The sequence below is a fragment of the Nestor notabilis genome, unplaced genomic scaffold (assembly GCF_000696875.1).
Source record: "Nestor notabilis isolate BGI_N333 unplaced genomic scaffold, ASM69687v1 scaffold878, whole genome shotgun sequence".
Lineage (NCBI taxonomy): Eukaryota > Metazoa > Chordata > Aves > Psittaciformes > Psittacidae > Nestor > Nestor notabilis.
This window is the reverse complement of record NW_009939394.1, coordinates 65,748-81,636: the sequence shown is the minus strand read 5'-3', so window position 1 is coordinate 81,636 and position 15,889 is coordinate 65,748. Positions and strand designations below refer to the sequence as shown.

At 37.3% G+C, this 15,889-nt stretch overlaps 1 protein-coding gene across 7 annotated transcripts in view; it reads left to right on the top strand.

The window, feature by feature from the left end:
- The window catches only part of EYA1 (EYA transcriptional coactivator and phosphatase 1), an 82,666-nt gene that overhangs the window by 33,930 nt on the left and 32,847 nt on the right, over window positions 1-15,889 (top strand). For 3 of the 7 annotated variants that reach the window (XM_010019817.1, XM_010019815.1, XM_010019813.1), the window contains 3 exons: window positions 3,180-3,322; window positions 4,492-4,575; window positions 10,550-10,639. In XM_010019817.1, coding sequence (XP_010018119.1) covers window positions 3,180-3,322; window positions 4,492-4,575; window positions 10,550-10,639 — 317 coding nt within the window. The remainder of the gene's footprint in view (window positions 1-3,179; window positions 3,323-4,491; window positions 4,576-10,549; window positions 10,640-15,889) is intronic. The other 4 variants (XM_010019816.1, XM_010019811.1, XM_010019810.1 and 1 more) reach the window with 2 other exon arrangements.

Genomic DNA, 15,889 nt, shown 5'->3' with positions numbered 1-15,889 from the left:
GGTGTCTGTCTTGGGCCTAGCACCAGACTGCATTTTCATTAATCATTTAGATGACGGAACAGAATGTGTTTGCCCATTAAATATGTAGATGACACCATGCTGAGAGGGGTTGCGAGTTCTTTGGAGACAGGGTGAGAACTCAAAAAATGGAGATGTGATCTGAATAGGAGCAGGTGTGAGGTATAGATTTAGGCAGGAATGATGAACTGCACAAATGTGGGATGGGGAATGTTGGCAGCTCCTTCCAGGCTTTACCTTTCCCTGGGGACCGCTCTGAGTACTCCAGATAGTAGTGGCACACTGAGTACCCTCAGCCGCTGTTGTTTATCTTGCTCCAGAATTTGTCAGGGCTTGGGCTTGTCGAGCCTCAGTGCTCAGCTGGATACTGGATTCTTTAGTTGGGTTTCCTTATGAGGACCTGAGTGCCACCATTGGACAGAGAGCTGGTAACCCAGCTGTGCACACAGAGCCTTCATGCAAAGAGTACATGCTATGGTTTCCCTTTACATACACGGAGTGAGTTTCTTGCACACGATGTCATGTTTTCCCCCATAGATTACTGTTATCTGTCACACTGTTCGTAACAAACTGCTCTCGTGAGTAGGCTCAGAAGCTCCAGTTATTAGCACTGTTGTGTATTCATGTGCAATCTTTGGCCAGGTCTTTGAGAAATGAGCAGTTAGGTGTTGCATCCTCCTCAGAAGAAGGCCTTGGGATCCTGAAACTAACATTTACTGAAAATATTGGAGAAAATGGAAATTGTCTTCTGCCAAGTGGTAGCGAAGGGAGTGTAGCCTGCGGGATATGGGAAGTAAAGCTTTGCTCGACTTTGCTTTTTATTACTGTGTCCAGTTCAGAGACACTATAGAGAGCAATAATCAGAACCTAGAAAACAAGATCATCAGGGACCGTTAACCTGACAGCAAAGGGTACCTGAGAACAGTCTTCAAATGCATGCAGATACAAAGAAGGGAATATTTTTTTCCTCCACTTTCACAGATTTAACTCCAATTGCTGTAATGAATGCTGAAGCTGTATGTTGTTTCTAGCGGCATGGCTGTTAAAGCAGCCGAGTAGATTTCCTAAAGAGATCCTTAAGAGCATTACAGACAAATCTGGGAATGACACAGGTGCAGTGGTCCCAAGAAGGGTGGGCCCAGTCAACTGGGGTTCTAAGGTAGGGTCAGGAGTCTTTCTGTCGGGTGAGGGTCTGGCGCATCCAGACAGATGGTTCGCACTCATAAAAGGGAGATGGAATTGAGCCTCCACCCAAACTTGCAGCCCTGTATTTGAAATTTTGAATGCAGTATACTTAAATGAAGGTGTTTGCAAAAATGGAAAGCTGGATGGCTCTTACAAACAGACTTTAATCCCTGCCCTCAGCATGCTCTGCTCTCTGTGCTCACTCTTTTACATTTACTTGGTATTACTTGTCATGAAGTTTTCTTTATACTTGTTCCATGCTCTCTGATCCCTATTTCACTTAGTATTATTATTACTCTCCCAAGTTAAATACTTAAACCTTTTAGGCATATCATTTCTATGAGAAGAATTAAAAAAACTGAAATCTAAAACCAAACTCCTAAGAAAATTGTTAGAGATGAAGAGCAACCCTAATTTATACTAGTCAATAGGAAATGCAGTTTTTCATTGCATCTGCATTTTAGAGCACATATTTGGAACGTCCTTGGCCAATATACCTGTTGAAGAAATTCTGGTCAGTTTATTTACAGGGTTATGATTTATTTCAAAGCTTTTATGCATTGTATTCATTCTTTTCTTTTTCCTTTTTTTAAAATGATTTTGCTAATAAAAATAATGTATAGCAGATAAACTCATTTAAGCTTAAAAGATTGGGAAATTAGTACTAGTTGAGTTATGATTTCTTATCTGTGTTTAAGTGTAGTAGGTGGAAGAGCAATCAGCATTCAAAGTTTAAATAAATATGCTGAAGAATACATTTTCATAGGAAAAATACATATTATTGGAATGTACGTGATCTTCAACATTTAAACCTTTCTCTTTAGTTATGTAGATTGGTGTGGCTGAGTGGTTTTTGTTGTTTGTCACATACACAAAATCACTCTTTTGTGTATAGGTTGAAGATTCTTTGTTTTACCTTGATTTACATCTTAACTTGTTACTCTGTTTTGTTTAACGTAGCTTGAGATACTTAGGTTAAAGTATAATGTGAAATATATAATATATACTAATTTCCATTACGTGTAGATTTAAAGGCTGAACATGAGAATTTGAAGGCCTTTTCCTTTTAATCAGTACAAGCAACCATTATTGTTTTGAGTAATTGTGCATATGTGGTGTTACACAGATGTCCAGAGTCTCCTCCTTAATCTAACCTTTGACCTCTACAGAATGTTTTTTTTGGGAGAAAGAATCACTTCTGTGAGAAGTATACCTGTCTGTTCAAACTGGAATGCCTTGGTCCAGGCTGATTAAAGAGAAAATTAATATTGATACAAATACCCACATCTACTGAACTCTAAAGAGCAGTTAATGTTAACTGAGAAGTAAAATTAATAATTACATTGTACGCTGAAAATTCCAGCTGCCTTCACAAAAATTAAGGGTTTTTTTTAGGAAAAAAATCAACAGTAACCATCAAAATAAAAGTCTTTTCTCTATTTTATGCCATATTTAGAAAGAATTCTATTAATCTGGCTCAAATGTAGAGATCTAAGTAAAGTGCCTGCAACCAGGCAATTTGGAAAACTTTTCGTTTTCTGTATGTTTGGGGTTTTTTCACACCTGGATGTTTTTTTCTTACCAGCCACCATAGTGGTTATCTTAAAGCATGTTCAAAAACTTAGAATTAAACCAGTGTTCTTTAAAAAAGAGCTGGTATACCTTGAAATTGTTCATTCAGAATTTAAGCTTCTCTATGAAGTGATACACGCTTCTCTATGATTTGAAGGAATGAAGATTTTTTTACTTACTCCTTTTCATTTGTTTACTGAAATAATTTATATCTCTGTTTTTACATATATCTTGAACCTGATTGAATTAATTTCTGTATTGGTATTGCCACTTATCATCGTAGATTTAATTATTTTAGTTAGGACTCTTTAGTGAACATCCTGGGTTTAGTGTCACATGTAAAAAGCAAGTTGAACATTTTTAAGTTTAAACTGAAAGGTAAAAATGTTGTTTCTTTACCACAGCAGAATACAGTACAATCCACAGTCCATCAACGCCCATTAAGGATTCGGATTCAGATAGATTGCGTCGTAGTTCAGATGGGAAATCACGTGGACGTGGCAGAAGAAACAATAATCCTTCACCACCACCTGACTCTGATCTAGAGGTACATTATATTAGATGTCCTTGACCTGTTACAGACTCTGGTTTGTTGGTTTTTTTTTTCACAGAAAAATAATATTTACACATAAAAAATAAAGTGGTATTGGAACTTACTTTCTTTTATTTTGTAACACTATTTTTGTAGAAGATAGAGTTTTTCATCTAAAGAATCTTCTTCACGAAGAGCACATACTTTGAAAAATACTGGGAAGTTCTTTCTCTTTTTTGGTAAAAAAAAAAAAAAAAAGAAAAGGCAAGCTTTTCTCATGTCAAAGAAAGGTTTGCGTTTGGACAGGAGACACTTCTAGCACAATAGTGGGTTTTGTTCTCTCAAGCTATGTTCACATTCCTCCCAGTGGCCCATGCTTTATGTTGAGAACACATCTCCAATGACACACCACAGCTATGAGTGTCCACACTGCGTAACTTCTCCTTTCCAAAATCTTAGCCCATTTGTCATCATGGGAAATACAGTCTCACCAGGATTTAAAATACTTCTATTTGAACACTTTATTTTTCATTAAAATATCATTCTGTGTGTGGTCAGAGGACAAATTTAAAATGCGTATTTTCCATTGGTTGTGAGTGAAAGAATTATTTACTGATGCCATAAATTCTTACACATGCAGCATCTAAGTTTGTAATTTTCATTCTTCAGGTGCCTAAAATCCATTAAAAATGAACATAGATAGATTAAGGGGATTTAAGTGCTTAGCAGCAATTTGATTTATTTTGGTTTTAAAGGTAATTTCCATGAGTAGTTATATTAACTTTGTTTTGTAAGACTTGAAGAAATACAGAATTCAAGCCCTGAAGATTTAATTTTCAGAGGCCTCTTTTCCTTTATTTCCATTTCTATCTCACATCTGGCTTTAAAATAATACATTGTACAATCTCATTTTCTGTGTGTATTTACAGTAACTATAATTCTATTCTAAAAAGAATAATTTGATATAATAGCAGTTGTAGTACAAAGCTAACAGATTGTATTACCTTATTCTGGAAAAAACTTGTTAGTTCTAAAAAAAAAAAAGATGAGGAAACTAAGGTTTTAATATATAACCATTTAAATACAATTTTCTCATTTATGCACTTAACTGATTCAAATTTTAACTTTCCGTTTCAAGTATTGGCTTCACAGAGGAACACATTGATTTGATTCTCTTTTTACAGAGAGTATTCATTTGGGATTTGGATGAGACAATCATCATTTTCCATTCCTTGCTTACAGGGTCCTATGCTAACAGATATGGAAGGGTAAGTGTCAAGAAACTAATGGAATTTTTCAGTAATATTTGCTGGTTTACAGTTGATGCATAAAGAAGACCAGAACATTAGTTGATTTTCTAGAGACAAACCAGTACTGGTGTTTCAAGACAAAAAAATCAAGGAGTAAAGCTGTTTCACATGTCCATTCTTTGCATTTACTCAGCTCTTATATTCAGTAAATAATTAAATAGCATTGGGAGTAATACTTTGACCACTTGAGGTTTAGTTTGTAGGTACAGAATGTCTGAAACCTGTTGATATCATCAAAACCTGCAAAGGTTTACCAACCCTCAGAGAGTGAAGAACTTCCAGGAGTGATTGCTAAAATAACATTTTAGTTCTGAGCGATCAGCAGTGAACTGTGCTCTGTATGGACAAGGCAGGAGGAAGCATACTTTTGGACACAGACAGATCAGTCTAAATTTTTTTTATCTTAACTTTTTTTTTAACGTACATATTGGCTGATGTTTTTGAAAGTCTGCCTGTGAGACAAATCTTTCTATTATGTGCAGTCTGTAAATCATAACTGAACTGGTGAATATGTCTACAGACTGTGAGTTTCCTCAGTAACTCTCAGAAGAAAAACATGTCTTAGGTGAATAAGAATAGTTTATGAATGAAATGCCCTTGTGAGATCAAACTTTGTTTTTCTGGGATTGTATTTGAAAGCTAATGTCTCTGCTTGTGCTAAAATCTGTCACGATGTTTCACATTCACCTCATGTGAGGCATAACTAGAATGTGAGTTTTTAGTAACCTTAAAAAATTCTACATATGAAGAATAACCAGGTAGTTTTGTCTGGCTTTATGTAGTCACTCTGTTTTCTTGTAAAGCTTATACTTATCACTAAAAGATTTCACCCCACACCCAGTTAAGTGAAGAGCAAAGCTGCTACTGATTCAGTCCGTGCCCAAATCAGGTCCTGAATTCCTCTGAACAGCTTTATGCGTTATAAAAATCTAAAGCAGTACTGCTTTGCAACCTTTTGTGCTTGTTTAGGTGCAGTGTGTTTTCGGAAGTATTTGCTGTAATAGCAGCTTACCTGTTTGAGGATTACAATTAGCTTTTTTTCATTATGTGTCAGAAAATCAAGTTAATTTAACAGCCTTGGTTTCCTTGGTGTTACTAGTTTATGTTTACGTAGGAAAAAGACACTGGAACTTTAAATGCTTCAACAGTTATTGTATGGATAAAATAGATGACAGCTTTATAGAATATTAAACATTCACCAAAAGTCATTTTCCATTTCTTGCTTTTGGGCAGCAGAGTAGTGCTGGAAAAAACTAATTAGTCATTGCTGTAAAAGTACTTGTGCGAGCATATTTTTTCCATTTGTTACTAGTTCGCTATAATGGTTTCATTAATTGAGGCCTGAACATAAACACCTTTCTCGCTGGAAGCTTGAGGCTGTAGCAAGTGACTAGTACTCAGCTGCAAGGAGATATAAATATGTATGCTGCCGGGAGGTGGGTGACTCCTGATGGCAGCTCCATCACTGCAGGCACTGTTTACTTGAGATGTAGCTTTCACCCAGCTGGCTTTCGTTGCATGGCATGTGGCAGGATACTTCTTCATTGCTAAATGACAACCAACCATTGCTGTTAAGAGGGATGATGGCATTAGTACTTTTTCTGTGGATAAATATTAGATCTTTTTGGTGAGGGGCAGCAATGTCCAAGTCTTTGTCTCTCAAAGTCATGGAAGTGACTTTTTTTTGGCTTTGTTTTCTTAAGGTTTCATTCATATCACATTTTTTCTTGACTTATTGATAGCTTCAGACAACAGTTAGCAATTTCCATACACATCAGAGAAAGATAGTGTCAAATGTTCAAAGCAAACATGCTAAAACGTGTATATGTCGTACGATGATTGTAGGGCTTATTTGCAGCAATGGGAGGTGCACATTTTTTAAAAGACTGTTTTCTAATAGTTTCTGGCCTTTAAAATTAAAAATACATATTATAAGCCAATGTGGAAAAAAAAATTAGTTGAGGGGAATTTTTGTTCATTTCTTCACCTGTATTCTGCTTTCTGAGCAATCTGACATCACCTTCTCATATGTTTCTGCACTGTGGTGAAGGCTAGAAATGCCCTTTTAAAAAATTAAATCTGAGCTGCTCACATAATCATTAAAATACAAAAGCTCAATCTTCAAACAAATAAAAATATCTTCATTAAATAATAGGGGATTTGGCAACTTGGCATTCATCTCTTTTCATAATGCCTGAGTGAGTTTCATGGTGAATGACTATGAATGATGAGCAGTCCTGCTGCTAAAGAGATGGATTTTCTGTTCCTTATTTTCTATCTTTTTCCTCATAACTTCTTGCTTGTGCCACCCTTTTCTGTATATTCTTACCTTCTCATCTGCTTTTATCACCTGCTCTTCTTTTGCTGATGTTGTGCTCTCCTTTCTCCCTGGTTTTGTCCTTTAGCTTTGTTGGAACAAAATCACGCCTTTGTTTTTCAGTTTGCACAGTCCTGGTATAATCTACTACATTTTTATTTAAGGGTGATTTCATTTGTGTGAATTCTATGAAATGTACGTGACTGGTATAAGAATATCATATGTCCTTCCAGAAGAGAAAAAAAAAGAAACAAAACTAAATGAAATATTTCCATTTGCATTTGTTGGTTTTTTTTTTTTTTACATATGTGCAGTGAGAGATCTGTTGATCAAACAGAAAGTTATCTGTTATTTTAATTCACATTAGGGCTTCTAAGACCTCAAAAATTATGTTTTGAGACAGATAGATAGCAAATGATTAAGTTTTAGAATTCGGAAAAAGTTGGAGGCCTTGTTTAGTCTCTTGGAGCAGGTGGAAATATTTCTTAATATTGGCACTAGAATACTGTGGTCTTTATGTACATTTCCATTCTCCACAAAAGCATTTACATTCAGAAGCTTTAAAGGAATTTTCCTTTAAATTATAAGCTATTTTAATATGGTTTAATATATTTTAGAGATTGAGAAAAACAAAGCCTGGTTTCACTTAACCCTTCATTTGTGACCTGTAGGCTTAAGTGGAAAATAAGCCTTGTACCCAAAGTGAACTTTCCTGTTTTTCAGCTTCTTGTTTCTCCACAAAACAAAGAAATCAAGTGGGTAGAATTTAGAAATGACATACAGACAATGTTTTGGCTCCAGTACCAGTATTCAAAACAAAGGCTCACTTAAGCAGTTTGACATTGGTATTTCTTTTCTTTAGCTAAACTGTACCTCCCTCGGAGATTTGTACCTGATTTTGACCATACCTGAAAAGACACTCCAACTGAACCTGAAAATCCCAATCAACAAGAAGAGATTGTTAGCTTTCCTCCTCATTGTGTGACACCTCACAATAATTAGTTAGCAATTAGTGGCTTAAAATTGCAAAAGAAGGTTCAGTATGGGATTATTTTTAAAAAAAAAAAACAACCCTTATTCTAGGCTTGTCTTTTTTTTTAAGTTTTCAGCCCCCACTGTAATGTCTGACATAAGGGTTTAATCTGCTGCACTGCCTTAAACCCACACTTCTGTGCTTTTTACAAGGGCAGTTGCAAGTTTGTGACTACGCGGGTATTTATAACACTAATGCAGATAAGACTTTTGCCTCGGTTAAATATGTGGGTATCCAGAGTTGCAGCTTAACATGGTTTCTATGCTAAGTGGAACTTCCTATAGAAAAAGATTGGTTTAAGTCAAGTCAATTAAGTCAAGGAATTGAAAAGCTACCTGTTTTGTTTCTTCTCTTAGCTCCTGTGGTATTTAATCTGACGTTTTCAGTAGGTGCCAATGATTTTCTTATTTGTTCTTCTCCCAATTAAATTAACCTAATAAATGGCATTAGTTTAGTACTGCTTCAGAGAACTACCCATTCTGTTTTGTCTGCCAGTTAAAAAATACCTGGGAGTGAGATGGTTCACAGAAAGCTTTGCAAAAAAACATTTTTTCAGACTCAGAAGTGTGATAAAAATTTTAATAAAAGTATTTAAGTCATGTGTACATTGAAACTTAAAATATATATTCACCGCCATCTGTTTAAAAATAATGCTATTGGGTCATAACCAATATCGTGCTCCATCTGCCCATTTATTCTGCTTTTGAAAATAATATTCCTATTTATGGATGGAAACTGAGCAAGGAATTACTTTTACTCTGTTACATTAGCAGTTGATAATCAAGATGTAGCTAGTGATCTTCATTTGCAACTTAGACCCTTAGTCCATCTTACTCCTTTGGATAACTAGAGCAGAGACTTCTGTGGGGTGACTCCTGTTAGGGCTCAGACACCACAGAAATCATTGTCTGGTTTAAAACAAAAAAAAGAAGACTGACGAGCTATGAAGGATGGGGGGGTGGTAACTGGGCACAAAGATAAGCAGGAATGTCAGAGGGAAGAGTAGCCTCAGGTCTAGCTGGAGAGAAAATCTCACCTGCTTTCCACCTCACGTGCCTACAAAAGTGAAAGAAAGGGAGACATAGGTCTACAAATAGAGCAATATTAAAACAGGGACAGAATACTTCTGTTCATATTTTAAAGTCTTTCCATTTGAATAAAGAAGGCAACTGTTCTTTTTTTGGCAATGCCAGTTTAAATAGAAAGCTTATTTTTAAGGGCAAAGTTCATCAAAATAGCATGATGCAATTTTTCTTTCCCATTTATTAGGGCTATTTTTTTTTTCCTTTTACATACGTGAAAACTGATTTGATCTTAATGTGTGTGAGTTCAAGAAGAGATGTTTTGCCTGTTCTATGTAGCTTTGTTTCTAAATGCTTCTTTCCAAAATTCTTTTTCTGGTTAGTTTTGCTTGGGTTTTCGTATTTCCAGAAGGCAAACAGGCTGCCAAATCACCATTCTTTTCCAGCTCCTTGCTACTGACACATTTTGCCTTTTAACTAGTAGTTACAGAAAAAAATGTTTGAAAGTTCAGAGATCATGTTGAAACACCTATTAATTTGATTGAGAGGTGGAAAAAGAAACTACGGACTACATCGCTTGTTTTTTAACTTTAAGTTGTCATCGGGTTTAGAATATTAACTTATTTTAAGTAAAATATGGGTTGTCACTTTTGCAGTTCTATTGAAAATATAATTCCTAACAAACTAACATTGTTAATAGAGGGTGTCATGAGATGATATAACATGTTCTTTCAAACTCATGCTTCTGTGGACTTGGATATACTTGGCATTACAAAGGAGAAACTCTATATCAAGTGTATATATCAGGCTTTCATTTCAATTTTTCAGATTGAAAATATATAAAACACAAAAAAATCACAAGACAAACATCTGCAATGCATTTGGTAACCACAATGCTGAACATGCTTTTTGAGTTTATTAGCCCAGTAAGGAATAAGTTGTTATGGTAATTTCTGTAGAGAAGTTAAAGTGTGTTATGTATTAATAACAAACAATAGATTTGTTCACTCTGTATGGGTGGGCCAAGCTGAAAGCGTAATTAAAGCATCGTTTTGTGGAGAATCAAGGAGCAGTTTTAAAAATAATTGCTATTTGCAAATAAAACATTAACAGTGATTTGCTTTAAAGTCACTAGGTATTCCCAGGACTGAATCCTTTCACTTGTGACCAGGCAGAGTTTATTTTGAATAACAATAGCATTATCGTGCCCCTGGTTGATCATAAAATTTATAAACAGTTGTAAAATCTGCAGAAATTGTAAGTGAAATGGATTTGGGCTTTCTGCACAGAGGGCAGAGAGTCCATGCCAGGGATGCACAAGGGTGACCGCAGAGGTTCCACTGCAGGATCATGGTGTCACTCAAGTTAAATTTGTATTTCTGAGTGTTACTAGTAACTGTTACACTACAGGATTAGAGAGCTACTGAAGTTAAACTGAAGAAATGGATGTTGCATTTAATACGTCATATAATCTACCTTGAAAAGTAGTTCATTCAGTTTGTATTCTGGTATGTGTTAGGCATGGTATTGATGGTGTACTTGCTTAATTTCTTATTTAAGGATCCACCCACTTCTGTGTCTCTTGGACTCCGAATGGAAGAGATGATTTTCAATTTGGCAGACACTCATCTATTCTTTAATGATTTAGAAGTAAGTGTTCATTCTTTTGAAACATGTAAAGGTGATTTAATATTTGTCTCTTTTTATGTGTTGTTAAATGGCTTGACAGTTATTTTTGGTTTCACAGTTTTAATAAGAAAACATTTAGAAAATACCTGTGTTGTTTAGTCATTAGGATATATAATAGTATTTACAATAAATGGCCGCACTGGCATTCAAAGGTTACAGTAGTTTAAATGGTGGAGTTTTGTCCTCACAGGTCTTAGTTTTCATGACCACAGTGGACAAGTTTGAGAAGTGGATACACCAAAAGGATCTATAAATTTTAGAATTTGATAGTCTGCACAGGCCATTAAATATTAAACTTCAGCATCTATAAACAGTTAATGGCTGGGTACAGATTTCTCACTTACATCCCACTGTGGGCAAGTATTACCTTAACCCCGAGGGAAATCATTAATGTTGTATACACTGTCTGTCTCCATGGGCTGTTTACTGGGGGTCCTCTGCCTTTCCTGGTGACAGGTACTATTTATTACGTGCTAGGGTTTCTCTGCTGTGCATGCCTCAACCCTGTGGCATGTGGCAAGGAGCTGGTGTCGTCATGCCAAGGGTTTTTTCAGCCTATGCAGGCTCTGGTTTGGTAATGCTTGTGAGATAGTTCTAAAACTATCTGAACTGCTGAAAGAGACTGTCACCATAATGCCTGGCTGTTTCATCTTAAAAGGGAAAAAAGCATTTTCTGATCATATTTTAACAGCACGAAAACATGAAAACAGTCAGATTTCTTTCCCATCATAGTGAAGACAGCTATTTATTTAAAATCCAGCTGTTAAGCAAGCTTGTGGTGGGGCTGCCAACACACATTAATCATCAAGTTGTTGTTTTGCTAGATTTTAGAATAGTGTGTTATTCCAGACAGGCAAAAGAATCTAAAAGATTCAAATGCAACTTTTGCTGATCAAAGTTAATTGGCAGCAATTGGCCTTTAAATATTTCCTGATGTTTCCCTTTTCAAAATCAAGCAAAATACACCTTATTTAATAGATGAGCCAAAATCATTTGAAAAATGCCAGTGTGTGATAGACCTCAAATGTGGTTTGTCCAACATCTGTCCTATATTTTGATTTCTTTTCATCTAAAAAGAAACCACTCACAGATGATTTGGCATCTTAGAATGTAATGAAATTATTTAATGTGCTTTATTTTTTCTTCCATTCCTTAGTGGAGTATTTATTTTTTATACTTACAGTAAAATAGAAGATTTCTTTAAATTTTAAAGCAGCATTTTCTTTCATTAAGGTAGCTATATGTAAAGATACGATTGTTTGGGATATAAGAAGCACCATTAGTGAGTTTCATGTATAGGACTGATTTTTCAGATTTTAGAAAAGTACAATGCTAATTATTTTCCAAATCTGTTTCTGATTTCTGGTTATATTTCATTTTATCCAAAGCAGAAAGAGAAAGTACTACTGTATCTTACCAGCATCTTCAGCGAAGTTCTGTGTGTTTTCATTTGCTGTGTGTAGCCAGTAGACTTGGTACTTCTTTGTACATGTTTGTTAGCGTCACTGACTTTAATGGCAGTTAATCAGTTAACCACATTTTGGGGGTAGTAGATTATCTTCTGCTGATTGGCATGTTACAGCCTTAACAGTACAGCATAGCAGTTTATTCACTGAAGAACTTTGAAGCTGTGTATGAAAAAAGTACTGATTCATATGGTTCATGGAAGCAGTGGAGCTCACTGGATGAGCTTGGTTCTTTGCATTCCCCATAACAAGCCAGTTTGTCTTGTGTCTTCAAACTCAAGTGTTGTGGTATGTGTCTATATCCTAGTTGTCATCTTCATATGCAGAGGCACTTAGGAGTGAGCAATTGTGTTCATGTTCTTGCATGAGCTCTGTGTTCTTATTTCTGAGGAACACAAGCTCAAATCTGAAAGATTCTGCCCTGTCCAAGGCAGTGAAGAGCATGTTCAGGGTGCCAAGGAGTAAATCTGTGCTTGCGGGTTGCCAGTGTACTTCAGAGAAGTACACAGGGAAGGGGCATAAGAGAGCCTGTACTTTGTGGGAAGCAGCATGTAGGCACTAGACTTGGCCACAGACTGAGCTTTCAGTTCACCAGAAGTGTCAGGGATTTTGAAGCGTGTCACAGACACATATTGTTTTTGAAGGAATATGCCATCCTGGACCCTCAGTTTGTCGTGCTTGTGAGCATCATCATTATTAGCAGGGCCTGCCTGGTTCCCAAGGCCTGTGACCTCAGGGCAGATTCCTTGCATCCGTCTCAGAAACTTAAAGTCCTTGCTTGGTGGTTTGGAAGTTCAGGCTGCCTTGCAACTTGACAGAGTTCCATGAAAACTGCAGGCAATTTGGCTTGGCTGTCCCTCAGGTTTAAAGCATCTGTTCTTGCCGATGAAGGACTGAGTCTGGAAGATGTAGTGGTGACCCTGCTCAGGCATAAGCTTTCCAATTCACGTGCACAAGCATCTGAGCTGTTAGGAATCGAGAAGTTTGTGTGCAGCATTTCCAGTGAGCCACAGAGCTTGGGCATCCTTGCCCAGAAATAGTATGAAGACAGGCAAAACTGGACTTGGAACTTGTCTAACCCACAGTGTAGACATGGCTTTGGGTCTAGGCATAATTCAAAGTGGGAAACTGAAAACTGATGCTCTCTGGCTCACCCAGGCTCAAAGGGAACCCTTCCTGGCACAGAGAGAGGCTGGGTTTATGGGCAGGCAGTCATCTGTCGTAACTTTGGCTTATGATGCACATTTTTCCAGATACCTCAAGTTAATGCTTTTTAATAAAAATCTTCTTTTCATTACATGTGTTCCAGAAAGCTCCAATCAGAACAGCTCTCTTGCTATCCAAGTGAGGGAGAAAGTATTTTGTCTTTTAAACTGCTGAAGACTGATTTAACAGTTTGAATGCAAAGGGCAGAGTTGCAGCAGTGATCTCTGAAGCACTGCTTGAGCTCAACCTAGAGATTTATTTAATGTTATTATGTTAAATTCTAAATTTCAGCAGTCATTTTTAGTCTGTATAAAGTGAATCAATGCCAATGCGTATCAGTTGCAAACTAGTTTACCCATGCTAATTTAGTAGGGGATACAGCCAGTTAAATGAATCATCTAATTTCCTATTTGTTGCTCTTTATGTAATACTACTACTATTAACAGTAGTAGTATTTGTAATCGGCATTGTTCAAACTCAGTGAAAAAAATTCAGTCGTATCTCACTGTCTAGCTCTGAAGTCAGTATTCTGTTTATGAATGTGAGTTCCAGTTAGATTTACAATTAGTTACTGCACCCTCAGTTTGTACTAGTTCTTAGTTTATTGTTTTGAGAAAAAGTAGAACAGATGGCTTATTTCCTTCACTTTATGCAGATTTATTTGTAGTAATTAATTCCAAATTGATATAATAGCAAATATTAGATCTTGAAGGAACATTTCTTAAACATCATGTTAAAGAAGCATGGCAAGATCTTTAACATACTGAAAGGAAAATATTAATGTTTACTAATGTATAATTTGATCTAAGTACCATCATAAACAATGTTTTCTTGTATTAATAGTAATTTCATAATGAAATTATAGAAGTATACTAAGACAAACAATAGAAAATAGTGCAGTGGTCTCAAAATTTAGATTCCAGAATCTGACTTCAAAATAGGAAGTTTAGGTTTTCAGTATTGAAAAACTTCATCTAAATATCTCATACTGTGTTCTATGGTAGAATTTTAATTGCATGCAGGAGGGAATAACTACACAGTTGTAACGGTCTCAAGAGAACCAGAGTTATCTCATCAGAAAAGAATGTGTGATTTTACATGCTGATTATGTTGTGATAGGGATAATAAGGTATAATATTTTAATGGTATATGTGGAGCAATTACACATATTAGGTATTTTAGGATGTATGCTCCAGTGTTTTAGGGAAATTAGCAACTTGATGATGTGACTGAAACATGACATCTACCTATCTCATCACTCACCAAGGCCATCAGCTCCGGTGCAGGCGCATTCCACAGCAGAGTGGGGGATTGCGGTGTATGGGGGTCAACCTTGACCTCAGGGGAGCACTGAGACCCACCACGAGCCAGCAACTCTCACAAGAGTACGGGCAAGGCCATGAGTAACAGCAGCCAGCACCACTCCCACAAAGGCAGCCTTAGGGACGAGTGACTGGGAGCACTGTGACCAGGATGGACAAACGTGGCATGGCACAGCAGTCTGTGTGGGAGGGCACCTCTTCAAAGGAGGGATTCCGCCGGCCAAGTGGAGAGAATTGAAGTCCAATAACCTAGCAACTGGGCACCATTCTGTGACCATCTACATAGGTCAAGGGCACTGTCCTACCTGACCCTAAGGCAGAATGGTGGGCACTCTCTGAGAGCAAAGGCTGCACCTCCAGTTGGGGAGTCTGCACCATCTACCCCAGCAGTGGCTGATGCTTCTGCCCAAACAGAGGTGCTGAAGGGAGAGTCTGCAGTCCAGACCTCAGTCTTGCCAAGGTGGTGAAGAGAGCTTTAAACTGAAGTTGTGGGGGAGAGGGGAACTTCAATTCATCCAGCTCCTACCAGTTTGATGTCAGTGCCGGCAAAAGATGCCCAGAGCCTGGAGAGGGATTGCAGATCAGCAGGAGAGCATCCTAAGAGCAGCACAAATTAATTCCAGGCACTCCATCCAGTAAGTCAGCTTCATCGGGGTCCCAGTTCAAATGCCTCTGTTGAAACGAACATAGCATGGGTATAAACAAGAGGAGATAGAGGTGTGCACACATCTGCAAGGCTATGATCCAGCCGACATCATGGAGACTGGTGAGATGCCTCCTATGACTGGAGTTTTGGAATGGAAAGATACAGGCTCTTTAGAAGGAGCAGGAGAGATGAGGAGGAGGTGTTGCCATCTATGTTGGTGACCATCTGGAGTGCATGGAGCTCTGCCTGGGGGTGGATGGAGTGGCTAAGCCACTATCCATCATACTTGAGAAGTCATGACGGTCCATTGAAGTTCCCATTGACTGGAAAAAGGGAAACATAATACCCATTTTTAAAAAGGAAAAAAAAGAAGACCTGGGGAACTCCAGGACAGTTAGTCTCACCTCTGTGCCTGGGAAGATCATAGAGCAGATCCTCCTGGAAACTATGTTAAGGCACATGAGGAAAAAGGAGGTGTTTGGTGACAGCCAGCATGGCTTCACTAAGGGGAAATCGTGCCTGACAAACTAAGTGGCCTTCTATGATGGGGTTACAATATTGGTGGAAAGGA